This window comes from Marmota monax, unplaced genomic scaffold, assembly GCF_021218885.2.
Source record: "Marmota monax isolate L192 unplaced genomic scaffold, Marmota_monax_Labrador192_F-V1.1 WCK01_AAM20220418_F8-fsc00138, whole genome shotgun sequence".
Classification (NCBI taxonomy): domain Eukaryota; kingdom Metazoa; phylum Chordata; class Mammalia; order Rodentia; family Sciuridae; genus Marmota; species Marmota monax.
This window is the reverse complement of record NW_026692763.1, coordinates 4024295-4050479: the sequence shown is the minus strand read 5'-3', so window position 1 is coordinate 4050479 and position 26185 is coordinate 4024295. Positions and strand designations below refer to the sequence as shown.

General features: G+C 42.2%; 1 protein-coding gene and 1 long non-coding RNA gene across 5 annotated transcripts in view; both read left to right on the top strand.

The window, feature by feature from the left end:
- Smg6 (SMG6 nonsense mediated mRNA decay factor) overlaps positions 1-26185 on the top strand; it is a 228841-nt gene that overhangs the window by 105940 nt on the left and 96716 nt on the right. For 3 of the 4 annotated variants that reach the window (XM_046446944.2, XM_046446945.2, XM_046446946.2), the window contains exons 11-13: positions 1546-1662; positions 3417-3585; positions 15127-15328. In XM_046446944.2, coding sequence (XP_046302900.1) covers positions 1546-1662; positions 3417-3585; positions 15127-15328 — 488 coding nt within the window. The remainder of the gene's footprint in view (positions 1-1545; positions 1663-3416; positions 3586-15126; positions 15329-26185) is intronic. The other variant, XM_058580081.1, reaches the window with a different exon arrangement.
- On the top strand, positions 15335-24235 carry LOC131424259 (uncharacterized). The gene is made up of 2 exons (XR_009226981.1): positions 15335-23946; positions 23978-24235. It is a non-coding gene; the product is annotated as an uncharacterized LOC131424259 (long non-coding RNA).

Genomic DNA, 26185 nt, shown 5'->3' with positions numbered 1-26185 from the left:
TGGATGCTTGGATACTTGCTTGGTCTCTTTAAGAGGTCCAGAAGACAGAGTAATGATCTATTCTCATTCCATAGATTGTTACCACTTCCTTACTGTCTGCTACAGTTGAGTTGGAAAGTTAGAGGGTGACATGTGGGACCAGTAGGCATGTGGAAGGACAGTGGGAAAGCCACAATAGAAGAATTTCTCCTCTGATGCTAGTCTCATGTTTGGACCCTTCTGAGCAATAGCCTGCTCCATATTTCTAGGACTTTGAATGTGGTTTGGGGCAGGGGCTAGGGCTGTAGCTTGGTGGTAGAGTTCTTGCCTAGCACGTGTGAGGCACTAGGTTCAAACCTCAGCACTACATAAAAAACAAATTAAATAAAGGTATTGTGTCCATCTACAACTAAAAAAAAATAAATAAATTTTAAAAAGAAAGAAAGAGTGGTTTGGGGCGGGCTTTGTGTGCTCCAGTCATAGTTAACTCCTGTGGTGAAGACTATTGGGAATAGCTGTGGTTGTGTAGCATCTCCTGGAGTAACAACTTCAGTCAGGCCCATTGATAAGACTAGTGAGCTGACAGAAGTTAAAATGCAGGCAGGGACCAAGATCAAACGTGTGGCTAATTATCCTTTTCACACTTAGGAGATTGAGTTCTCCTGCATTACAGAAGGAATTAACAGATGAGTTGCAGCCAGAGCCAGTGAGCTCGGCCCTTGTGTCCATATCCTATGGGTGTTGGGTGTCTCCTCCCTTGAGGCTGCAGGTTGGACTTCTGTTTGTCACCAGTTCCTCTCAAGCCAGGATGAAATGGCTACTGGGGATGCCACTGACAACCAGTAGGTGCCAACAGGGATGTGGGAGAGTATCATAAGCTCCCACCAAAGACTGACTGCTCACTGGCAAAGTGGCTTCTTTCAGTGACCTGCAGCCAAAAGGTCATTAGCCAGGCTAAAAAACTGAAGGTAAGAGGATGCTGGTATGGGAACTAGCCCTAGGGAGAAATAAAAATAAAAGGTAACACTGATTAAGTGCATAGTATGTTTCATGCACTGTTCTGTGTAACATTATTCAGTTAAAAAAATAGGTTGATTGTGTCATGTGTGTTGCCTTAGGAGGAGGTTCATAGAGGTAGGCTTGGACCCAAAGGCTTTTGAAGAAGGTAATTTCTAAATCTGTTGATTGTGTTTCTGCTAGTTATACATTAGAGTGAGCTAATAAGTTCTTGTTATCGTAGCTTTACATTATCAGAAGCCAGCAGAAAGCAAAAACCCCGCAGCTCTAGTCATACTGCCCACTTTCAGATACTAGGTCCTGGGAAAGTGATGTCATGCAGAACTTAAACATGTGATCCTTACAGTGTTATTGAGCGCTTATTCATACAGGCTGGACATGCAGGGAAGTACTTGACATACATTATCTTACATAGCCTTGTAACCCTCCCTTAGAGGGAATACTATTATCCGTAGTCTTCAATGAGAACAAGGAATCTCTGAAACATGGCCAAGGGGGCACCCTTCATAAAATAGGGGAGTAGTGATGGTTTTCTTTGCCTCTCCTCAGACTGCTTCTCAGAGGAGTGTCGCTCTGTGATTCAGGAGCAAGCAGCAGCCTTGGGCCTGGCCATGTTTTCTCTACTGGTGCGCCGCTGCACCTGCTTACTTAAGGAATCTGCCAAAGGTAAGCAGGAATGGCCCTTGACCTATGGGCTTCCCAGCTGACCAGCTGTGTCCAGAAGAACCTCAGAATATCAGGCTGCCTTCTCAGTGTCTTCTCCCTCTACCCTCCAGCCTTCCTCTTCCCAACATTCCCTTCTTCCTTTTGCCTCCTTAACTAATCCCATCTCTGTCATTAGTCTGATGACCTTTCAGACCCACTTTTCTCCTTGTGGGCCTATTGCCTCCCTCTTTGTTCCTTTAGTAGTTAAGATTTTCACTGTACATGAACTGCTGCATGTTTCTACATCTTAAAAAAGAAGATTTGTGGTGCTGGGGATGGACAAGTTTCCCTTTTTGTTCTTAATCGATGCTGTTTTTATCCCTTTATCTCTGTGTCCTGTGTCCCTCTTCAGTACCTGGTGGGTGCTATAACTACTATAGACCATCTTAGCAGGCTCACGGGATCAGAGCAAAGACTCTTTTTAGCCCTTGCATTGAGGTATTATGCCATATCCTTTAAGGTATCCTGATTGCTGTAGCCCAGTAAGGTAGAGCTGAAGGTCACTCTTTCCTGTCCACTCTGCATCAAAGTTGATAAAAGTAGCAAGGTCCCTCTGTCGCCCCCTGCCAAGCTAACTTTGTGAATGCCTCTAGCCTCTAGGGCTGCTTTTTCTTTTCGGGGGAGCCACTTTTTGAAACAATTTAATATTTACAGAACAGTTGGAAGAATAGTGCAAAGAACTTTTTTATACTGCTCATCCAGACTCCCTGATATCGTATGGCTTTAAGTCTTCTGTTTACACACAACATACACAAGCTTAAGCTTATTGTTGTCCCGAATCATTGGATTTTATGTTGCAGACATGGGAGCTCTTTACCCCTAAATACTTGATTCTATTTCCTAACAACAAGGACAGTTTCCTAACAATTATCAAAATCAGAAAAATCAACAATTTTTGAATCTGTAGGCTATATTCGGTCTTTACCAATTGTCCTAGTAATGTTTTTTGTAAAGAAGAAAAAGCCAGATGCAGTGGTGCACACCTGTAATCCCAGCACCTCAGGATGCTGAGGCAGGAGGATCACAAGTTCAAAGCCAACCTTAGCAACTTAGTCAGACCCTGTCTCCATAAAAAATAAAAAAGGTTGGGGATATAGCTCAGTGATAAAGTGTTTGTCTAGCATGCTTGAGGCCCTGGGGTCAGTCCCCAGTACCACAAACAATAGCAACAAACCTAAAGGGGAAAAAAAAAAGAAAATGTGTTGTAGTGTTGTTTTTTATAATCCAGGATCACACATTGCATTTAGATGCCTTATCTCTTTAGTCTCCTTTAATCTGAAATGACTTCTCAGTTTTTCCGTGTCCTTCATGACTTTGACATTTTTGAAGAGTATAAGCCATTTATTTTGTAGAATGCCCAACAATTTGGGTTTCTTCATGATTAAATTCAGGTTGTGCAGTTTGGACAAGAATTGTGGTGCTGTTCGTGGCTGAAGGAAAGCTAAAGGGTGGGCTGGTAGCCAGAGTAGAGACTTCAGCTGGGCCACAGGTGAAGCAAAAATAGCTGTCTCCAGGGGCAAACCCAGTGCACTGGTTCTCTCTTTGTCCTACTTTTCAGAATCCTCTTAGGTGCTGGCACTTGTCCTCGCTTCTGAGCCCAGCTTTCCTGTGGACTGGTCTCCCTTCCCTAAGAGCTTGCTGCCGTCCCAGCGCCCCAGGCCTCACTCCAGGGCCACAGCAGACATAGGCCCAGTTCTCACCCTTTGCCTCTGCAGCTCAACTGTCCTCTCCTGAGGACCAGGATGATGAAGATGACATCAAGGTGTCTTCCTTTGTCCCGGACCTGAAGGAACTGCTTCCTAGTGTGAAAGTGTGGTCTGACTGGATGCTCGGCTACCCAGACACCTGGAATCCTCCACCCACATCCCTGGATCTGCCCTCACAGTGAGTCAGCCTGCCTGTTCCTTCCGCGATGCCGGCCTTAGCCCACCTGTGTTCCTACAGCTCCCTTCCTTGTCCTGTTCTTGTTTCCCCCACCCGCAGCCCACGTGTTTCCCTGTTCCTCCTCACTTGAACTTTGGTTTCTCCCTTCCTCAAACACTTTCCTTGTCCTCTGATGTTTTAGGTTATGGGGGCCTGTTTTCCAGGCCTGTTCTTCCTCCTCCTGTGCTTTCTCTTACTGTGTACCTTGCTGTCTCTTTTGTTCTTTGTCATTGTTCTTACTCACTTGTTAGGCTTGATATTGTTGTGTCTTGCTTACCATCTCCTTAGCTGCCTATGGGATCTGAGTGTATGTTGGTAAGTGTAAGAAATTTTGTCTCTTTCTCTTCCTTTAAGTTTTTCTCTGTATCTTTCAAGGATCTCACTGCTGCTTATGCTATATTCTGCACTCAGTCTCCTTGCCTCCTCTCATGGCATTTGGTTTGTAAAGAGGGTGAGTGTGTACATCTCTCTTCATTATTTCTTCATTCACTCATTTCCTTTCTCCTCACATTGCCCTCACCCCTGTTCCATCTCTCTGTGTCAGTGTGGTATCTGACAGAGGTGAGATATATTGGTCTGGGTGTATGTTATGTCCCCCTGATTGTTCTGTGTAGATATGTTTTCCTATGGGTTTTTTTCTTTCTTTTTAAAAATGGTGATAAAATATACAACAAAATTGCCATCTTAATCATTTTTATATTTTAACAATTCATTGGCATAAATTACATTCACATTATTATACAAGCTGTTATGGCTGTCTCTGTATCTGTATTTTGGTTGTGTCTGATTCTGCCTGCCTGGTTCCATTTGTCTATGTGAGTTTGTGTGTCTTAAAGTCTATCTGTGCCAAGTGTGAAGGTCTGTGTGTTTCTGCTTCTGTGGAATTCTCTCTACGGGTCTTCCAGTGTGCCTCTCCATGGCTGCCTATATACATGTATCCATGTGGCCTTGGCCACATGTGGCCACATATGTTGTATCCATATGTGTTCATGTGTTACATACGTACCTGGATCTATATCTGTTTGCATCTATGTCTGTATATTCTTGGGTCTGTTTTTATGTTCAGGGTTCATGTATCTCCATAGGTGTCTGTTTCAGTGTCTGAGTCTATGTCAGTTTGAGTCTACTTTGGTCCTTCTGTGTTTGCCTGTGTGACTGTTTCCTATGAGAATGTGTGTGTTTGTATGTCTCTGAATGTCTCTGTTGATGTCCATGTTTGTCCTTAACCAGATATGTAATGTGTCAGTTTGATTATCACTGAATGCCAATCTGGATCTCTCTATTGGAGAGAGATTCTATGTATGTGGATCTGCATTGTGAGTGCCTGCCTGTCTCTACCTGCCTTTGTTATTGGTCTCTGCTGGGTGTGTATATGTCTGAATCGGGTCGGCAAGCTAAGGATGGTGTACATTTTTAAATAGTTGAAAAAAAATCAGCCAGGTGTACTGGTGCACGCCTGTAATCCCAGCGGCCCAGGAGGCTGAGGCAGGAGGATTATGGGTTCAAAGCCAGCCTCAGCATCTTAGCAAAGCACTAAGCAACTAAACAAGACCCTGTCTCTAAATAAAATATGAAAAAAGGGTTGGAGATGTGGCTCAGTTGTTAAGCACCCCTGGTTTCAATCACCGGTACCCCCTCCTTCAAAAAAAAAGTTGGAAAAAATCAAAAGACTACTATTTTATGACTCATGAAAATTATGTGAAAATCAGACTTCAGTGTCCATAAGGTTGTCTGGGAACTTAGCCATGCTTGTTTGTTTATACTCGATCTGTGGCTGCTTTCACACTACAACAGCAGAGTTGAGTAGTTGCCACAGAGACCATATGGCCCACAAACCCTAAAATACTGACTACCCAACCCGTTTCAGAAAAAGCTTGCTGATTCCTGATCTGTACGTCCCATTCTTCTCTCTGTGTTCATGTTTGCACAGTTGGATCTGCATGTATGTGCATGTAAGCTTTATCTCTGTTAGCTCTCCTCATTGACCTTCTCTCTTTCTCTCCTGCTTGTTTACCCCTCCCATCTCTGCCCCTCTCTCTCAGTGTCACTGCCTTCCCCTCTATCCTGGGACTGTCTTCTCCTTTCTCTGCTTTTCTCCTCTCTCTCCCCCATTTCCATTTCCTGCATTGTGGCCCTGACAAGTGTGTGCACTGAGACAACCTTAGAGCTATGTTGTGTGTGTTTCAGAACAAGTGTCCATAGCTAACACCTCCCTGTTGATCTCCATGGCTCTTCTCTGGGAGAGTAGAGAATGGAGACCTTGGCTGCTACTAGGGAGTGGGGAGGGGAGTTTCTCTGGGTTGGTGGCCAGCCATTTCTCCTGTATTCATGGGTGACCCACAGAGGGAAAGATACAGCAGAAATTTCTGGTCAGCAGTTATTGGTCTTTCTGTATAGGTTATGTAGTCTGATTCTTCCCCCACTTTTCTTCCTAAGTTTTTTCTTATTCTTCACCCCAAGAGGCACCCCTGGACTGTTAATCCCACTCTCCCCAATCCCTATTGTGACTGGGGATACTTCAGACAGTTTATGTTCTTCCTTTTGAGCCCTCCTGGGTTTCCAAAATGCACTCCAGGTTGAGGACCCATGAGCCAGGGTTGAGCCCTTGAGTTGGGCAGCTGGAGCCACACAAAGAACTGACAGACCCGCTGGCTGAGGGGCAGCTGTTTCTCAGCAGTAATCCCCAAAGAGTTTATATGTGCAGCTCAAGGCTGTTAATCTGTAATGCAGCAATTTGGAAAGAAAATGCCAGGAAAGGCTCAGCTCTCCAAGTATCAAAGCCACTGCTTCTGAATATGTGCAGGGGCCACTGAGTAGTCCCTTCTTCCTCTCAGAGGTAGGAAGGCAGACCACCTGTCCCTGGAGGTTGAGCCTTCCTGGGTCACCTCACCTCACAATCACAGATCCCTTAGATATAAGCCACCCATATCCTACACCATCAGGTCTGTTAACTCTTCTGTAGCACTTCTCCCTTTATCCCTGCTTCCTCTCTCACTCTTTCTGGCTTTTGTCTGGCTGAGGAAATGAAAAGCTCACACAGGAAGTGCTGGGCCTCATTTGCTTGAGGTGCTCAGTCTGTTTTCCCTTTGGATGCTGTAGCAAATGGCCCGTTGCCGGCTCTGTGAGCTGCTGCCCATCTTTGGGCAAGGTCTCAATCTGCAGCTGGGCACGTGGTTCAAGCTACAGTTATCCCCAGCTGGGCTAGAGGGGGTTGAGACACTTGAATTCTATTTGCTTTATCTTTTCAGACTTTTCTTCACAGGGAAAGCAAATCCGACCCAATAATGTATTGAATTTAATCATCCTGTAGGTAAGTTTCTATGGTTGCAGACATCACTAATTCTCTTTGAATCTAGTTTGGGCACGAGAAATCACTGTAATTGAGAATTAGGTCCCTTCTTCACAGTCTTATTTCTGTAACCAGACCAGCAGTTGGCTGCTCTTGAATGCAAGTTTAAGTATAAAGGAGGAGATTTGCTCTTCTTTGGACTGGACCCCAAAGCATCATTGTTTAAGGTATAGTGCCACTGTTTAGCAGAGCAAACCTGTTCTTACTAGCACTGATAGTCCCATTCATAACCTTCAGATCCAAGGGCTGGAAAAGTGCCATTAGAAATTTATCTTCCTCCTTTCTAATTTCTCTTATAGCTAGCTTTCTATAAATACCATGGATAAGAGATTGGCAAAGTATGATAGTTCTATGAATTTTAAGCTTGCATCTTATACCCACTGATCTTCCATACAATGGAACCTTTTCTACTTTAAGGTCTTAGGGAATGACATACCCCATGGTTCTGTAGATGTCAGAATCGACACTCTTTGGGTCTTTTCAGATCTTTATTTTGAAAAGTTTATGAATGCTCTCAAAGGAGGAGGAAGGAAATAGCTTTCACTTAACAATTCTCCTTTGCATGCTTTCATTGGTCCTTGCCTGCATCATTTGTTCTCTGTAAAGACATGTAAATTTCTCTGATCCTGGTGAGGTGACTATAATCTATGGTTTCCCTCACTTTTCCTCCAGGAACCCCACTCACAAATGGTTCCTCTAAAATATTGGACCCTTACTTCTTCTCATTCCCGACATTCTTGCCCTATTTTTCATTTTTTACTTTCTTTCCATGGATAGTTAGAGGACCATCACAACGCATCCTCCACTGCCCAAGGGGAATTCCAAAGTTCCATTATTAGTCTCATTGGTTCTCTCCTCTTTTCCCATATTCCTCTTCTTTCTAGTCAAATTTACTTTTCTCACGAAGAAGCATGGAATACTTAGGATAATGATGACAGAACATCATTGGCACTACAAGGTGCAAGGATTTCAGGACCACTTGTTTCTTTCCTCACAGTGGCACTAAATAAGTCTTTGTGCTAGAGTTAGCATGTAAGTAAATTGACTTCACCTTTGTGTCTTTTAAGAGTTGTAATTGTTTGGCTTCATATTTCAGAAGCTTTCTGGTATAGGGCAGTATAGCAGGATGTGGAAAGTGACCTTATCCACTGCAAAAGACAGTGGAGACTGCATCTGTCTTTTCAGAACAGACTGCATTGCACGAAGGAGCCCTCTACTTGACCCATCTGCTAATACTGGTTCTGTGATCCTCTATGCTAGGCCTCAGATAAGAGAGAGGCAGTTCCTCCTCACCTCACCAAGTGAGCATGAAGAAAGGTGTGGATGACAGCTGATGGAGAGGAGCAGAGCAGCAGACTTCTCTGCGCCTAAGCATAGGGATCCTTTGCACTCCAGGACCTTGGGTAGGGGAGGGCAGTGGGACAACCTTTCACAGTCTCTGCTAGAGCCAAATCTTCTCTTGTCTTGATCTCTAGTTCTCAGTAAGTGAAAGAGTCAGGGGACTTTGAGAACATCCAAACCTAGCCCAGCTGTGGCAGTTGGTTTATTGCTTTCAGCTGGTACTTGAACCCAGGTCCTGGTCTTGGAGGCTTTCCCAGGTTTAATCCCCAGAGCTTTCTCTGCAGCTGTATGACACTGCGCTGACCCCGAATGAGGATAGGAAAATAGAACCAGTGCCAAGCCAGAGTCTCTTTTTCATTTGGAGTCTGGCTGTCTGCCCATGACCAGGGTTACATAATGGGAAACATAGCTGGGGCTCTGGAGAGCCCGCGTTTCACCAGGCTGCCCAGACCTTCGCATTCTGATGCTATATATCTTCCTAATTGTAGCTCGGATGCATTTATCACACTGTTGGATTGGAGTACTGTTAAAAAAAAATACTCTAGAAATTCCTAGGCTTGCTGCTTTTCCATGGCTTATCCTATATAGTCTGCAGAGCATGCTGGAAAAGAGTTTTAGGGAGCCCTCTAAGGTATTGTCACATAGGGAGAGATAGGATGTATAGGTAGTAAGCAGTAAGCTAATTTCCACAGGGAGCCTACATTTGTCTACCCTATATATGAGACAGAAATTCTTGAGTTAAGAACCAGCTAGAAACCCTAGTTCTCACAGGGAAGCTCTGAAATAAGAACTGATCCTAAGGCTAATCTGCACCCCCTTCAAAGATGCTTAATGTCTTCCCCAAAGGGCATTTTAGAAGGTCACCAAGTAATAGTCCATCAGCACTTCCCTGAAGGAAGTAGTGGTGACTGTGGGAAGCCCCTTTGCTACCCTGGCTCACCACCCAGTCTCCCTGGCTCCTGGTTGGGGCCGTCAGCACTATAGACTGGCACCAAGGGGTTCCTCTTCCTCCCAAGTGCTAAGTGTGGGGCACACGTGATCTCTCCCACGGCAGGAGCCTCTCTCCCCTCCCCGTTCCTCCCACAGGACTCCTTGTGAGGAAGGGGTGTTGGCCTAAGACTCCAGTCTGACCCCAACAGGGTACAGCAGCTGACCCCAGGGAGAGTATTTTCCAGCCCTGGGCTGAGGTTATTTGGGTCCAGTGTGTCCTAAACTGAGAGGACGTGTTGGACTGGTTACAGCTAAAAATTTGGAGAGGCAGGAACCGTGAGAATACACACCAGGGAGGCCGTCTAGGGCTCCACTCATGCCGTGGAGATGTCAAGATCCCCTGGGGGCTGCTCTTTCCCAAAACACAGTGTTGATGGGTTTAACACACCATAGTGATGTGACAGAGGCTATACTTTTGAGTGTGACTTGGGAGAACTGAAATTAAATAAGGCTCTGAGCTAGATAGAGGTTGGGGAGGGGACAGGGGACATAGTAAAGGTACTGTGTACTTAAGAAATCCTGGAATGAGGTTACTATGACCTGTTGTGGCCATAGAACTCTAATTGTATTGCTTAGAACTTGGGGAAGCTTATGTCCGTGCAATAGTAAAGGAGGACTGAGCTTCAGAATTTGATTTGCCCTATTAGGCAGAATTGATTTAGGATTGGATACTTTACCAAAGGCCCTAGTTGATTTGTTTGTATTAACTAGGACTATAAAAGGACTCATCTTCAACTGGATTTTATATTCTGTAATGGTTACCCAGTAAACATCTCTTGGAGGACTCCTAGAATGGTGATCTCTGATTTCTTGGTATCATGGGGGCACCTAGAAGGCACACTGTTGGTAATACTTAAATCTCAGAGAGCTGCATGGATTTCTTCCAATCTCTAGATCCTCATCCTACTACAAATAGGGTTGGCATAACATCTTGGCTTACTAAACCATTTTAAGCATTATTCTTTTAACTCTGCCAGACTATTTGGTTGGGTCCATTTCTGCTATTAGCTGCTCACGTCCTGCCATTGTCTCCAGTTAGATGACAAGTCCTCCAGGGCAACAGTGTGCTTATGTTAGCCGCTGGAACCAGGAGTGGAGTTGTGAGCTCCCATGGGGAAATAAGTTTTTAAAAGTAGATGTTAAATATCTTAAGAGCACTTCTGTTGTTATTGTCTTTTGTCTTTCCCCTGTGAGTCTGTAGTCTGTGGAATTTTTCTTTTTCAGCTTCTTTATGCCTAGTTTCTGTGCCATGTTGGCTATTTTTCAAAATCTCTTCACCCCAGGAACCAAAAGACCCAACTCTTTTCCCATCTGTACTATTGCTTGATCTTCTATAGCTCTGAAACACAATGCAGGGCTTCTTCTCACTCAACTCTTTCCGGGTTTGTTCTGCAGCTGTGGAGTTTGAATGTTAGTGTTTAAACAAGCTGGTATTACACAGGAAATGGCCACCTCCACAGGCCCCTGCAGGCTTGTAACATGGGGTCATTGTACTTGATATTAATCACCAGTCAGCCTGTTCCCTTAGTGTGTGAGTACTTAGTCCTTTCTTAGTCTCTCCAGAAAGAGACTGAGTCCTGGATGGACCCTTCCAAATTGTCATCTTCCTCAGCCCCACCCCAGTTGGAGCTTTCAGAACAGATCATCTCTGTTTTCTATAATGCTGGTAGATGTGCCTTTCTTCCTGAGTTTCAGGCAAGGAGATAGATTATTGTGGTATAACTTGCCTCACATATCTCACACCTTAATCTTTCAGGGCATGTGTATTTGGGTAATATCTCCTATGAGAGAACTCTAAAATTTCAGAAACACAGAAACCCACTGGCCCACCTGAGAGCAGGGCTTCTTGATTCTCTGGACTGAAGCCACTTTTCTAATGCTATTTGCAGAACTAACCCCAGCCTGAAGGGTTAATCTGATTCCCCAAGTCAATATCCCCCAACCAGCCAGCCAAGAGTGTGTGTTGGTTCATTTCTGTGAAATGTGTTTCCCCAGTCACCTGGGCTGGCCTGGGCTGCATTGTATCGGCCAGCAGCTGCACTGCACTCAAACTGACAGCTACATTAAACCTTGGAATTCTGAGGCAATAAAAAGTAAATTAACTCTTATTTTTTTCCTTTCCTGGTGGAGTAAGTGAATGCATGTCTGTAGGGAAGTGAGTGGGCCTTGGTTCTGAGCACATACCTCTAACTAGTCAGTGCTGGTCTGTCCCAAGCTAGAATCTGGTGTTCAGACTCCAGCCAGGGGTCTGCTTTCCTTGTGTGTGGTGTGTTCTGTGGGGTTGGGCCAGTGGGTCACCCTGCAACTGCTGATCCTTGTGCACTAATCACATCCCAGCTGCTGAGAGACTCCCTTGCCACAGTTCTGGGAGCCATAAATTGGTTTATTGAGTAGTTTCATTTTCTCTGGCTGCTTTGTGTCTGCTTGGTGAAGAGTGCACCCTAATTTTTGTGGAATTTTGTGGACTCTGGGAGCTTCCCCAAAATAAAAGTTGAACCAGAATGAGCAAGAAGAACTTAACAGACTGTAGCACTCTAGAGAATCCATTTAGAATCAAAGGTGGCTTGAGAATAGCAGAAAGAATTTTGGGGGGAGTCATTGTCCAAGCCTTTCCAGAAGATTGGGAGCTGTATAAAGCTCCTTCATAGCCAGAAGAATTTGATTTTGAGTTACTTAGCCAACTTTGAATCTTGAGGGTCCAAGGACTGCTGTGGGGTGAAGGTTAGAAGGTGTTTCTGGTTGGAATAAGGAACTAAAGCCGGACAAAGCTAAGCTTTTCCCTTTCCACTCAGACAGGAAACTGACCATGTAACTGACCTCCCCGCCCAGAGGTCTGATTGGGGTAAGCTGAGGTGACGTTGCCAGAGTTCCAGGAATTACCTTATGAGTTCAGGCATCTCACCTAGATTTTCAGAGGACCTCTCCCTTTTAATATTAGTTTCCTGACACTCTCTATGTCTGTACCTCTGCAAAGAGTTGAGATACCAGAAGAAAATAGCTACTCAGTTCAGATACAAGATCAGGCTGCATTGACCAGGGCAAAAGTGACCTTTCATTGAAGCATTTTGTGTATTCCCTTGATTCCGATCAGTCTAACTTGACCCTTGGTCCACTTTTATTTGTGTTTCTGAGTTGGGAACTCAAGGCACTTCCTATGTCTTTTGGCACCAGCTGCTGTCTTACAAAGAGAACATTAGGGTGGGAATTCTCATCCACCTTATTTTGCAGTGAGCCTTAAGGTTTTGGCACAAGGTGGGTGGTAATGGGCAAAAGGCAGATGTGGGCAGGGGTCCCTAGTGGTGGCCAGCAATCTCTGGGAGGAGTCAGTTTTGGTTTATCTGAGCCTTAGGGGACAGGAGAGCAGGGTAATGAGAACCACATGGTACCACATATTTCTTCATCTTGGATCCAAGATGGTAGGGGTGGGAGGATGAGAGAGGGATGTGGGGCCTCCCACTGTGGCAGCAGTGGGTGATTTTCTGCCGCCTCTCTCTGGCTGGGGCTCCTGCTGCCTGCACTCACACCGCACCCCCTAACTATGTCCTGCAACAACCTTGACCTGCACAGCACCAGCCAGGGTCCCCAAGCCAAGAATTCAGCTGGGAGACTTTTCACCTTCTTCCTTCTCACTGTCGTCTTTCCTGTTTATTTTCCAAATTGCTGCTCTGCAGCCGAGCAATGTCTGTTGGCCAAAGCTTACCAGCACTGTGGGATTGAACTCAGGCAATGGGCTCAAGTGGCCAGCAGGGCACTGGGGGAGGAAGTGGGGAACTGGAAGAGCCTCCCTGTGTGTCTCCCATGGGCAGCGCTAACCTCGGAGGCGGCCCTGAGCAGCCCTATCACATCCGGTGCTTGTCTCTGCAGCCGGGACCGGAGGATAAACTATCAGAGCTGTGGGGCAGTGCATCATTCCTCTTATTATTTTCTTCTCTGCAGATGGGGTCGTGGAAAGTTCAGTTCCTTTTAACCCTCAAAGTTCTGTTTATTCTACAGCTGGTAGCCTGAATGTGGCGTTTCCCATTACATCACAAAGGGGCTCAGGCAGATCTCTGCACAGAAACGTGTTGCAACTGTTTATTTTTTTCCATATTTAAACATTTCTGACAGCCAAACCCAGCTGAGCCAAAAGATGGAGCTTTGTGAATGAGTCTGGTTGTCGGTGTCAGTGGAGAGAGAAGCTTTAGAAGATTCTTATCCCACTGATGATTCTTCCCAAACATATTCTCTTTCCTGGGCAAAGCCTGTGAAGCAAGTTACTTCTGCAGTACACGTGTGTTGATTATGTGCCGTTGTGTGATTAATGGGGCTGTGTTCCGCCTGGTTCCCAGGACACTCTTGAAAACAAGATGTTTCATTTCATTGCCTTTTCCTAGTGCAGTGATTACAGTAAATAAACCAGTGTAGCCTCCTTCCACCTGGGGCCAGTCAGGGAGTTCCTGTACCTTTCCCCCACGTTCTCCCCTAACGTTACCTTCAGTGGTATATCCTTTGAATCCCCTCTTTTCTGCCATTTTCCAAAGATTTCTAATCTTCAGGAGAAACAAATTGCTTAAAGGGTCTGAGGTCCCCTCCCTGGCAGGTAGGGATAATGCACAGTAACTCCCCAGGGGAGATTCCAGGATGATGCTTATAACGCACTAGCGAGATCCCTCCCTCCCTCCCTCTCTCCTCTCTCTCCCCTCCTCTCTCCCCCTCCCCTCCCTCCCCCTGCTTATTATGTGTTGCATATTCTCAGGTTAAAGTTTTTTTCTGGAGGAGAAACCCAAGTCTTATACATTTGTCAGGCACTTCATCTGACTAAATTTGAGGTATCCCTAGGTGGTCCAATATTTTTTTTAAAAAAGCTTGAATGGATTCTTAACACCCACCAAAGCAGGAATCTGAACCACAGTAGATGACTGCGCATACTGACAAGTGATGGTGGGATAGAACAAATTCTCTTTTTAAAATTCTAACTTGGAATTTCAAATGGGGAGAGCCAAATTTTGTATTTTCAGTGTTTCTTCTCATTCACCCAGGCCCTGGTGATATGCAATGAGGATGACCAACCATTTTGGTTTGCTCAGAACTGGAGGATTTGGGGAGATGTGATATTTCCAGTGCTAAAACCAGGACAGTCCCAGAATGTAGCTAGAGGAGAAAGGAGAAGGTGTGGGATAGTCAAGACAGCACTGATAGTGGTTCATCTGCTAAAATGTATGAAAGGCTGTATCTTCCTGGACAGATCTTGGCAGGCCAGGAATGAGGTTTTTTGTTTGTTTGTTTTGTTTTGTTTGTTGTTTGTTTGTTTGTTAGATCTATGTGTGTTTGTTTTCCCACTTATGGAGAAAATTTCTAAAGCATCGTAAGGGGAACACCCACATGACTTTCCTCAGTGACTGGACCCCATGTAGCTATGGGTGGAGGGAGGCTGGTGCCCAGTTGCTATCTGTGTGGCATATACTTGGCTCCATGGGAGGGGGAATTCTGGGAGCTGCCTCAGGCACTGGGTGTCTAGAGTGTTTGAGTAAGTGTCTTAGCACACTGTCTGGAAAGGTGACAGGACCTGCATTAGGCAACTGATCCTCCAAAGTCTTTCTCCTCTCTGGTTAGGATTAAAAACTCCCCCTAAACAGTTTCAGCTTTGCATGGAGGGATATACACACACCCTAGATTACTGCCATGGGCACAATTTCATATCCTAGCATTCTTGGTATGATTTCTTGGCAGCTGCCAGCCTGGACAACTTTTGCTACAAGAACCTTTCTGCTCATGAGTGCTGAGAATACTTTTATTGGTCTCTCTTTAGAGCTGCTCTTCTTTTCTGACCTTATTTCTCACAGGGTTGCTGTGGATGTGTGGTCAACACTGGCTGATTTCTGTAACATATTGACTGCGGTGAATCAGTCTGAGGTGCCACTGTACAAGGACCCGGACGATGACCTCACCCTTCTTATCCTGGAAGAGGATCGACTTCTCTCGGGCTTTGTCCCCTTGCTGGCTGCCCCTCAGGACCCCTGCTACGTGGAGAAAACCTCGGATAAGGTCAGCCCTAGGCCAAACTTCCCTCCCTGTTCACCCCTCCTCTTAATTCTCCAGACTTTTTTTATTCTTGGGAAGTTTTCTGTGCAAACGGAACATGATTAAGTCACTGAGAAGGGTGTTAAGGGAAAATATCGACCTTTTAGCCACTGACATCCAGTTCTGTATTTTGAAAAAAAAAAAAAAAAAAGCCCCTTCGACTTCCTTTGGTGTGTGTGTGTGTGTGTGTGTGCGCGCGCGCTTGCTGGCATGTTGTATATACGATCATTTCCTCACTTGTTTAAATAGTGCAGCTTGTGTTGGCAGTGCTCTCACTCAGCTCCAAATGGTTTGCATCATGCTTAAAGCACCCTCCTTCCTACCCGCCCCCTTCCTTCTTCCCCCAGCCACAAAACTCTGCACTAGGAAAACAGCCAGGGCTTTTTCCCTTCTCTAAGGAGGAGAGTGATAAATAGGTGACTAGAGAGAAGCAGACACCATGTGTTAACTTACAAAAAAAGCTTTTAGGAATATGAAGCATTCCCCGCCGCCTGGTTTCTATATTCCTTTCTCTAAGGGCTGTGTTTAACTTGAATACTTTTTCTTGTCTGTTTATAGAAAACAAAATCCATTCCCTGTTGCACTGGTGGGGACTGTGGAGCTCTAGTCTCTGCTTAACAGTTGGGTCTTCAGCCAGGTAGAGAGTAGGGCAGTCCAGACTACTCTACTTTTCCTATGTAGCATTCACTCCGCTGGGGAAGTAGCAGCTACAGACTTGGGAGTAGTATCCTGTGCTGAAGACAGGAGCACCCTGTGTCTGACTTCTTGCACAGTTCTTAGCACCACATCTTGCTGGGAGAGATGCTTTTGGGGAGGAGACCACAAATCGCTTCTCAGGAGGAAGTCTTTTGACCTAGATAAAATGTATATTAGGGGACAAAGGTAAGCTTTCACCTTACTCCAATTAGAATAGCAAACGGTACAAAAGTATTAAATATAAACAATAAGTGCTGGAGAGGATGTGGAGAAAAAGAAACAAACTTTTACATTGTTGGTGGGACTGTAAATTAGTACAACCACTATAGAAATCAGTATGGCAGTTTCTCTAAAGACCACCATATGACTCAGCTATACCACTCCTTGGTATTTATCCTGAAGAATTAAAGTCAGCAGGCTATAGCAATACATGCATACCCATGTTAATAGCAGCAGAATTTACAATAGTCAAACTACGGCACCAGTCCAGGTGTCATAGTGAATGGATAGATAAGGACAACGTGGTATATATGCATAATGGAGTTTATTTCAGCCATAAAGAAGAATAAAATTATGTCATTTGCAGGGAAATGAATGGAACTTTAGAATATTATGTTAAGCAAAAAAAGCCTAACTCAGGAAGTTAGGAGTTGTATGTTATTTCTCATGTAGAAGCTAGAGAGGAAAAAAAGGGGGGGGTGTCATGAAAATCAAATGGAGATCAATAGAGTAGAGGAGATGCGGGGAAGGAAAAGGAGAAATACTGGGGAATGATATTGGCCAAATTATATTGTTAAGTTTTATGCATGTACAAATATGTAATAAAGACTTCTGCCATGATGTACAACTGTAGTGTACCAATAAAAAAAATATGAAAAGGAAAAAAACATACTCAATGGGCTCAGTAGTACACACCTGTAATTCCAGCTACTCAGGAGGCTGAGGCAGAAGGATCAGAAGTTGGAGGCCAGCCTGGGCAACTTAGTGAGACCCTATCTCAAAATAAAAAATAAAAAGGGTTGGAGATGTAGCTCAGTAGTAAAGTGCCCCTTGGTTCAATCCCTAGTACTGTCAAAAATCCTACTTTTTGGATACATTAATGTTTAATGGATTTGAGGAATATCATTTTCTTTGGAGGAATACTCATTTTAAGCCTTTTCAGCAAAAACTTAAGAGTGAAACTCTGTTCTTCTGGTCTCAGTGGATAATAATGTGCATGTGTTGCATGTGGGGCTGAGGATGGCTAACAAGTTGTTTGTACTCTTTGGAAGATACTAAGTTAGAAGGGAAACTGGATAACCATGGCTTGGGACACAGCATCCTTGTACTTTTTTTTTTTTTTTTTTTTTTTTGTGTGTGTGTGTGTGAGAGAGAGAGAGATCACAAAATGGTCTTGATTCCACAGGGTGATTTTAGGATGGCTGTTGAGTTACCTGTCTTTCAATGTAGGACAAGGGAAGAGTCCTCACCTGCTTCAGGCTTCCCATACCCCATCTTCACCCATCCATCAGCAGTCCCAGCTATAGTGTTAGGTACCAAACATAGGATCTGGCTAAAGAACACAACACCCCAGTCCACCCTCAGCCAGTGGGAATGATGACCAGAATGCCCAGGAGGCAGTTGCAGATCACTGAGACTTCAGGAACTGAAACAAGTACAACAAATGTAACATCTCCACATTCCACTTCACTTTCTAAGCCACAGACCCGGTTTTCCTTCATTCTTCCCCACCTGTGTAAATGGTGGCATTGATTATTGACTTGTTCCTGTCAAAATCTTGGGGTTACTCTTGGCTCTTCTTTTTCTCACACTTCTATATCTAATCCATCAGCAACTCATGTCTTCTTTACCTTATACCTGCAGATACAACTCTTTCTTACCACTACACCCTAGTTCCATTCATAGAAATACCTTCTAACTGGTTTCTGTGGTTCTCCCTCTTCCTACTCTTGGCTGTTTATAGCATAGCAACTAGAATGATCTTTTCACACATAATAAATCATAGCGGTTTTCTTCAGAACTTTCCAATGGCTGTTCTTTCGTCTTTCATCCCTCCTTCCTTTCTTCTTTCCTTCTTTCCACTGGTGATTGAACCAGGGGTGCTTAACCACTGAGTCACATCCCCAGCCCTTTTTATTTTATTTTATTTTTAAAAAATTTTGAGATAGCATCTTGCTAAGTTGCTTAGGGCTTCCCTAAGTTATGGAGGCTGGCCTCAAAATTGCAATCCTCCTGCCTCAGCCACCCGATTCCAGTGGCTGTTCTTTCTTGAAAAGTCAAAGTTTTAACAATAGCCTTTGATGTCCTCCGTGATCTGAGTGCACCTTCACCACCTTCTCTGTCTTCAGCTCCTACTGCTCTCCTTGTTCCAAATATACTCTGGTCACATTGACATCCTTGCTGTATCTTAAGCAAACCCAGTGCTCATACCTAAGGGTCTTTGCAATTACTCCCCTTTTCACCTGGAGTGCTCTGTCCCTAGATTGTTGTATGACTCTCTCACTCCTATATAAGGTGTTAACTCATCTTTCTTTTCTTTTTGTTTTGCTTTAATTTTCTCCATGGCAAGGAAAAATAATCATCTACCTATCATGTGTCAATCCCTGGGCTAAGTATGGCATACCATATTTCTTCTCGATAAACCTGCCATCTAAGTTTGAGTACCTTCATTTTATTAAAACCCTTGTTTGTATAACTTCAAAACCCATGTTCTGTCTGAGCATAAGAGAGCACAAGTGTGAGGCCAGCATGGGCAACTTAGCAAGAACCCATCTCAAAGTAAAAAAAAAAAAAAAAAAAAATTTAACGGCTGGTGATGTAGCTATGTCATAGAGCATCCCTAGGTTTAATCCCCAGTACCACAAAAATGAAAATAAACCATGTTCTGCTGGGTATGGTGGCTCATGCCTGTAACCCAGCAGCTTCAGGAGGCGGAGGCAGGAAGATTACAAGTTCAAAGCCAACCTCAGAAATTTAGGGCGGCCCTAAACAACACAGTGAGACCCTGTTTCTAAATAAAATATAAAAAGGGTTGGGGGTGTGGCTGTATGGATAAGCGCCCCTGGGTTCAATTCCCAGAATAATAATAATAACAACAACAACAACAATAATACTAATAAAAATAAGTAAATAAACCATGTTCTAATAAATGACTAGATATCTAGGATTTACTTCAAAATAATTTGGCAGGGTGGGGCAGATAGACCTATAAATGTGGGGGTAATAAGCTAAACATTGATCATTGTTGAATCTGAATAAGGGCTATATTGAGTCCAGAACAGTATTCTATTTATTTTTTCTTCAGCAGTATTGGGGTTTGAACCCAGGGCCTTGCACATGTCAGGCAAGCACTGTTCTACTGAGCCATATCCCCAGCCGAGTCTTCTACTTCTGTATGTGTGTAATATGCTTTAAAAAGAGGAGTAGATTATCTATCTTCTAAAAAAAGATTTTTTTCATGGTGCCAGGGACTTCACATATGCTAGGCAGCATCTCTAGTACTGAACTAAAACCTCAGCCCTGGAATGACTGGGTTTTTTTTTTTTCAGAGGGTATAGTGCAGGGGGATAATGTTGAGGATTGAACTCAGGGTCTCACACATGCCAGAGAAGCGCTGTACCACTGTGCTACATTCTCAGCCCCCTTTTTGGTGGGTGGTGGGTAGTGAGGATTGAGCTCAGGGGCACTCAACCACTGAACCACATCCCTATTTAAAGACAGGGTCTCAATGAATTGCCTTGTTTTTTGCTGAGGCTAGCTTTAAACTTGAGATCCTCCTGCCTCCACCTCTTGAGCTGGAATTACAGGCTTGCTCCATCGCGCACAGCTCCCAGCCCTTTTTTTGTTTTATTTTGAGATAGGGTTTTGCTAAGTGGCTCAGACTAGCCTCCAAATTGCAATCCTCCTGCCTCAGCCTCTTAGGTAGCTGTGTTTAAAGGCGTGTGCCACCATGTCCAGCAGAATAACAATCCTGAAAGCAAAATAAATAAAACCGTGTCCAGGCAAAATAATTATATTCCAGGAAAAATAAATAAAACTCTGCCCTTTCTGCCACAATATGTTCTTAAGTTCTGGAGAAAGTAATCGAACCATAATAATAACAAAATTATGCTTTTTCAGGCACTGTGCTGAGCTCTTTACATGCATTTTTTTTTTTTTCATTGAAATACCACCAGCATTATAGGTAGATATGGGGACAGGATCGGAAGGAAGGACATTGTCTTGGGAGAAAGATGTTGAGTTCATATTGTGATTTTCAATACCACAAAACCTTAACTGAGCTGGATGGGATGGCATGTGACTGTAGTCCTAGCTACTCAGGAGGCTTGAAACAGGAGGGTCATAAAGCCCAGGAATTTAAGACCAACCTGAGCAACATACTAAGACCTCATCTAAAAGGAAGGGGAAAAACAAACAAACATATACTTATCATCTGTAAAATATGTGCATGTGACTGCATAGCTTATAGCGCTATATCATAGTATTTGTTTAGTCCTCAATCATTATTTATTTTAGGAAATACATATCATTGTATGTATCTTTGTACTGACTTTTTTGTTTTATGAATGATATCGTCTCAGGCAGCCTCATACACAAATCTTTGCCTGTCTCTTAGGGTTTTTTGTTTTGGTTTGTTTTTGCTACCAGGGATTGAACCTAGGGATTCATTCAGGGATGCTCAACCAGTGAGCCACATCCTCAGCCTTTTTTTTTTTTATTTTAACTTTTTGTTTGGTGCTTGCTAAACTGCTTAGGCCCTTTCTAAGTTGTTGAGGCTGGCTTTGAACTTGCTATTCTCCTGCCTCAGCTTCCTGACCTGCTGGGATTATTGGCATGTGCCACAGAGCCCAGCTGAGTGGAATTACAAGGTCAGAGGGGGTAGATACATTTTGAAGACTTTTCAGGATAAAATCAAATTGTCCTCCAAACAATATATAGCTGTTTAAACCGTGTTTAAAAAAAAAAAAAAGAGGGTATTTGTTTTCTAACTTCCTTACCAATGTGGTTTAACTTTTGTAACTTTGCCAGTTATGGGCAAAAATATGGCATCTCATTGTTGCACTTTTCATTTGGTTACGAATAGTGTTGGTTTTTTAAAAATATTTTTTTATATGTGATGCTGAGACTCTAACCCAGTGCTCACACATGCTAGGCAAGCACTCTACCACTGAGCCACAACCCCAGCCCCTGATTACTAATAATGTTGGTTTTTAAAAAACTACTGTGTTTATTGGCTCTGTGTACTGGATTGTATTTATTATAAATTACCTTGCGTTCTTTGCCCATTTTACCACTGGAATACTTATCTCCCCACCTCCCCCCATAAATTGTAAGAGTGTTTATGAATGACTTGAACTTTCTCTGGTTACTTTCTACAGGAGATATTTTGTTTTTATACTGAATGAGATTAGAATTTAGAGACATGTTGAAGAGAGAGTTGTTGATACTTTATTAAGTAGGCAATAAGAAATGTTCCTTTGTTGCATCATGCTGGGTAAGATCTTTTGTTTGTTTTTACCTCTTTAAGATAGTTTCTCTTTACCTTCCCCTTCTTATGAGTCCATAGGTATGTAAAGAAAAATCATTTCCAGCTAAATATTCAGAAACTATGAACTCTTATTTCCTTCTCTTTAGCCTATTTGAGCCAATGGGCCCTTGCCAGGGATAGTTAAAATAAGAATCATACAGTGTTTTGAAAAGTCCTTTGATTTTTTAGCAAGAAAACATTATGAATTCAGGCTTATTTTTTGCCTTTTCTCCCTTTAGTTATAATTAAAAACCTTTGTTTAATGATTTGTTTTGCCAGTGGCCCTCACACACTGTCATTTTATATTAAGTTATTTCTCTCCACCCACCTCTTTGTGGCCCTCTCCTTCCTTCCTTCCTTCCTTCCTTCCTTCCTTCCTTCCTTCCTTCCTTTATTTTTTAATATTTATTTTTTTAGTTATAGTTGGACACAATACCTTTATTTCACTTATTTATTTTTATGTGGTGCTGAGGATTGAAACCAGAGCCTCGTGCATGCAAGGCGAGCGCTCTACCGCTGAGCCACAACCCCAGCACGGCCCTCACTTTTCTTATGTTCTCTCACCTCTCACCCTAGTAATTTATAAATTTATAGTATTATTAATTACTACTTTTGTTTATTCCACTTCTTTCAGATTATATCAGTTTTCGTTTAATTTATAAATCTAATTAACCAAATGGGGAACTCAGTTTTTTTTACCGTACTGTGGATAGGTCAGTGATTAGGTGTTTTCTTTTATTCTAGGATAGTAATTCTCACATTTTGCTATTCATCAAAATCTTGTGGAGGGCTTATTAAAACTCCAGTTTCTGGGGCAGAGAAAACTGCTTCCTACTTCTTTTTTTAAAGTCAACTTACTATAGGCCAGGCACTGTGGCACACACCTGTAAAACCAATCACTCAGGAGACTAAGGCAAAAGGATCTCCAAATTCAAGGGCAGGCTGGGCGAGATCCTGTCTCAAAATTTTTTTAAAAGAGCTGTAATGCCGGGTGTGGTGGCACACACCTGTAATCCCAGCTGCTGTGGAGGCTGAGGCAGGAGGATTGTGAGTTCAAAGTTAGTTTCAGCAATTTAGGGAGGCTCTAAGCAACCTTGAAAGACCCTGTCTCAAAATAAAATATAAAAAGGGTTGGGGATGTGGGTTCAATCCCTGGTACCAAAAAAATAAAAAAATAAAAGCTGGGATGGGCTGGGCTTGTGGCTCAGCGGTAAAGTGCTCGCCTCACACGTGCGAGACACTGGGTTCGATCCTCAGCAGCACATACAAAAATAAACAAGTGAAATAAAGGTGTGTGTCTAACTACAACTAAAAAATAAATATTTAAAAAAAAAAGAACTGAGATGTAGGTCAGTGGTGAAGCACTTGTCTAGCATGTGTGAGGCCTTGAGTTCAATATTTAGTACTGCAAAAAATAAACAAAACCTCACCAATTTCTGTGCCCTAGCCTGAGAGTTGCTGATTTGGGGGAGGAGGAGAGACTGAAAATTGCATTTCTAATAAGTTCACACCTCATGCTAAATGGTCTGGATTCCACACCATTAAGAATCTCTACTTTTAGGAACTTGGTGGATGCTGAAGTTGTAACAATTAGGCGAAGATTGTTGTGCCCATGAAAATAAAGACCTCAGGTATAAGTAGTTTTTCTAATACTATCTGTAACTTTAGAATTATAATCATATTACCTGAGAGTTCACATGCTTTACCTCCATTTTGCCAGACAGCTTTTCTGAGCTCTTCAGAAAAAAAAAAAATTTACATTCAGAATGCTATGAATATATCTTTCCTGAATATATATGAAGAGTCGCATGTCTGGATGGTCTCCTTTCCTAGAAGACTCTGAACTATATAAATGACACTTGGTGTCCTTATGTGTTTGGCACTATGTGATAAGCTTTACATTATTTCATTTAAATTTCACAAAAGCCCTGTGGGAATTTTTGCTATAGGAAAGAACTTACCCAGGATGACACAGCTAAGAATGATAGAATCAAATCCAGGCAATCTAAGTCTAGAGCACACACTCTTAATATATATAAATACAGTAGTAGAGTGATTGAACAAACATATTAACTCAGTATTTACAGTTCTTCTCTTGCCTTTGATAGTTTTATTTTCACTGGAAGCTTGAGTTTTCACCAGCAACTTGGAAACTTTTGACTTGGTTTGAGGAAGATCATCTGATTTCCCAGGATAGTTTCTGAAATGAGCAAGGAAGTAAAAGTTCATATGAATGGATTAGGACAGGTTAAGTTTACTCACATCTTTCTCATGGCACACCTGTTTTGACATGCAGCCAAAGTGCAAAAATCTAAGAATAGTGGTCATGTAGCATCTAAGGACCAGAAAGTCAGGACATGTAGCATCTAAGGACCAGAAAGTCAGGACAGTCAGGATTGCTTATATAAATAGTGATGCTCGGAATTGGTTGATGGGAATGACCGGTAGATTAAAAACTGAATCTGCCTATCAACCTACCTACATATGTACATATAAACAATCTTTGGCTCAGACCTTAATAAATATGGACCACAATTAAAAATAAAATTGAAATTAGAGGAGGATGTACTATAATTAGAGAAAAAACTACTGCCCATAATCTCAGTACTTCCTGTCTCTTCCTTTATTTTTTTAACTAATATAATCAGTCTCTCAAATATGTAAAATAATGCATTGTTTAATAATTTTATAGATATAAAATTATGGCTTGGGTTGTAGGTCAGTGTTAGTGTTTGTCTAGCACATGAGGCAGTTTGTTTGATCCTCAACACCACATAAAAATAAACAAAGCTATGGTGTCTATGTACAACTAAAAAAGTATTTTAAACAATTATAGTTAATACCTTTACTTTTATTAATCAGCTTATTGATATATAATTACAATATTTATGCATTGATGTTAACCACTGTGTAATGACTATCCCAATCAAGATATAGAATTTTTCCTTCTCCTCAAAATGTTCACAAGTTCACCTGTCTTCTGTCCCACTCTGCCTCAGCCAACTATTGGTCTAATTATTCTTGCTATAGATTAGACTTGTCTGTTGAAGAATTTCCTATAAATGTAATCTTGTAGTATGTACTTTTATGTCTTTTTCCTTTTGCTCAGCTTAATGTCTATGAAATTCATCCATGCCATCTCCGTTTTTCAGTAATTCATTTCCACTATTAATGCATTATATTTCATCTTATGGATATATCACACTTTATCCATTCATTTGATGATGGACATGTGGGATGTTTATGTTTTGATTGTTTAATTTTTAGCCATTCTTGTAAGTAAATAGCATCTAACTTTAGGAGTTTTTTTTTTTTTTTTGGTCAGTGGTATGTTGTTATTTGCGGTACTGGGGATTGAATCTGGGTTGCTCTACCATTGATCTACATCCCTAGACCTTTTTTAAATTTTTTTATTTTAAGATAACATCTTGCTAATTTGCCTAGGCTTGCCTTTAACTTGTATCCTCCTGGAATTACAGGTGTGTGCCATCAAGCCCACCTTCATTTCAATTTTTGTTTTGTTTTGTGTTTTGTACCAAAGATTGAAGCCAAGGGAGCTTAACCACTGAGCAACATCCCTGGCCCTTTTTTGTTTTGTTTTGTTTTAATTAAAAATATGTATTTTTTAAAATTTTGAGCAGGGTCTTGCTAAGTTGCTGAGCCTGGTTTTGGACTTGTGATCCTCCTGCCTCCGCCTCCCAGGCCACTGGGATTACAAGTGCGCACTATTGTACCTGGCTTCATTTCAGTTTTTTGTTTTTTTTTTTTAAGTTGTAGATGGACATAAGGCCTTTATTTTAATTTTTTTAATGTAGTGCTAAGAATTGAACCCAGTGCCTCACACATGCTAGGCAAGCGTTCCACCACTGAGCCACAACCCCTAGCCCTTCATTTCAGTTTTGAGTGGCATTTGAGTAATGATTATTGATGAATGTCTCTGATTTGAATGATGAACATTTCTGTGGGTTTATTGCCATTTCATATATAGAAACACCTCAGCTTATAAGAAATTATGTCCCAATAAGCCCATTGTAATTTGAAAATATTCTATATAAAAAATGTACTTAATAAACCTAATCTACTGAACATTATAGCGTAGCAGCAGCAGTATACTATCAGGCTTTTTTTTTTTTTTTTTTATCACCAGTGTGGGAAAATATCATAATTCAAAATCTACCTAGTGTGTTGCTCTCTCACCATCATAATTTTGAAAATTCTAATTTGAACCATCATAAGTCGGGATTATGTCTTTGAGAAATTTTCAAATCTTTTGGCCTTTTCTAAACATTGTGGTGAGTTTTTTGTTTTTTTGAGTTACAAAAATTCTTTCTATATTCTGGGCACAAACACTTAGATATGTTCTGTGAATATTTCTTGGAGTTTGTAGCTGGTTTGCTTTTCTATTTGTTTATACAGCCTTGAACAGCAAAAATGTTTTATTTTGATGAAATTCAGGTTTTCATATATTTTCTTTATAATTAGTTTCTTTTGTCTTAGAAATCTTTGCTTTGCCCCCAAGGTCATGCAGATGTCTTCAATAGTTTTAGTGTTATATTTCATTTCTGCTTTTGTCATCTTTTTATTTTTTAATGATTGTT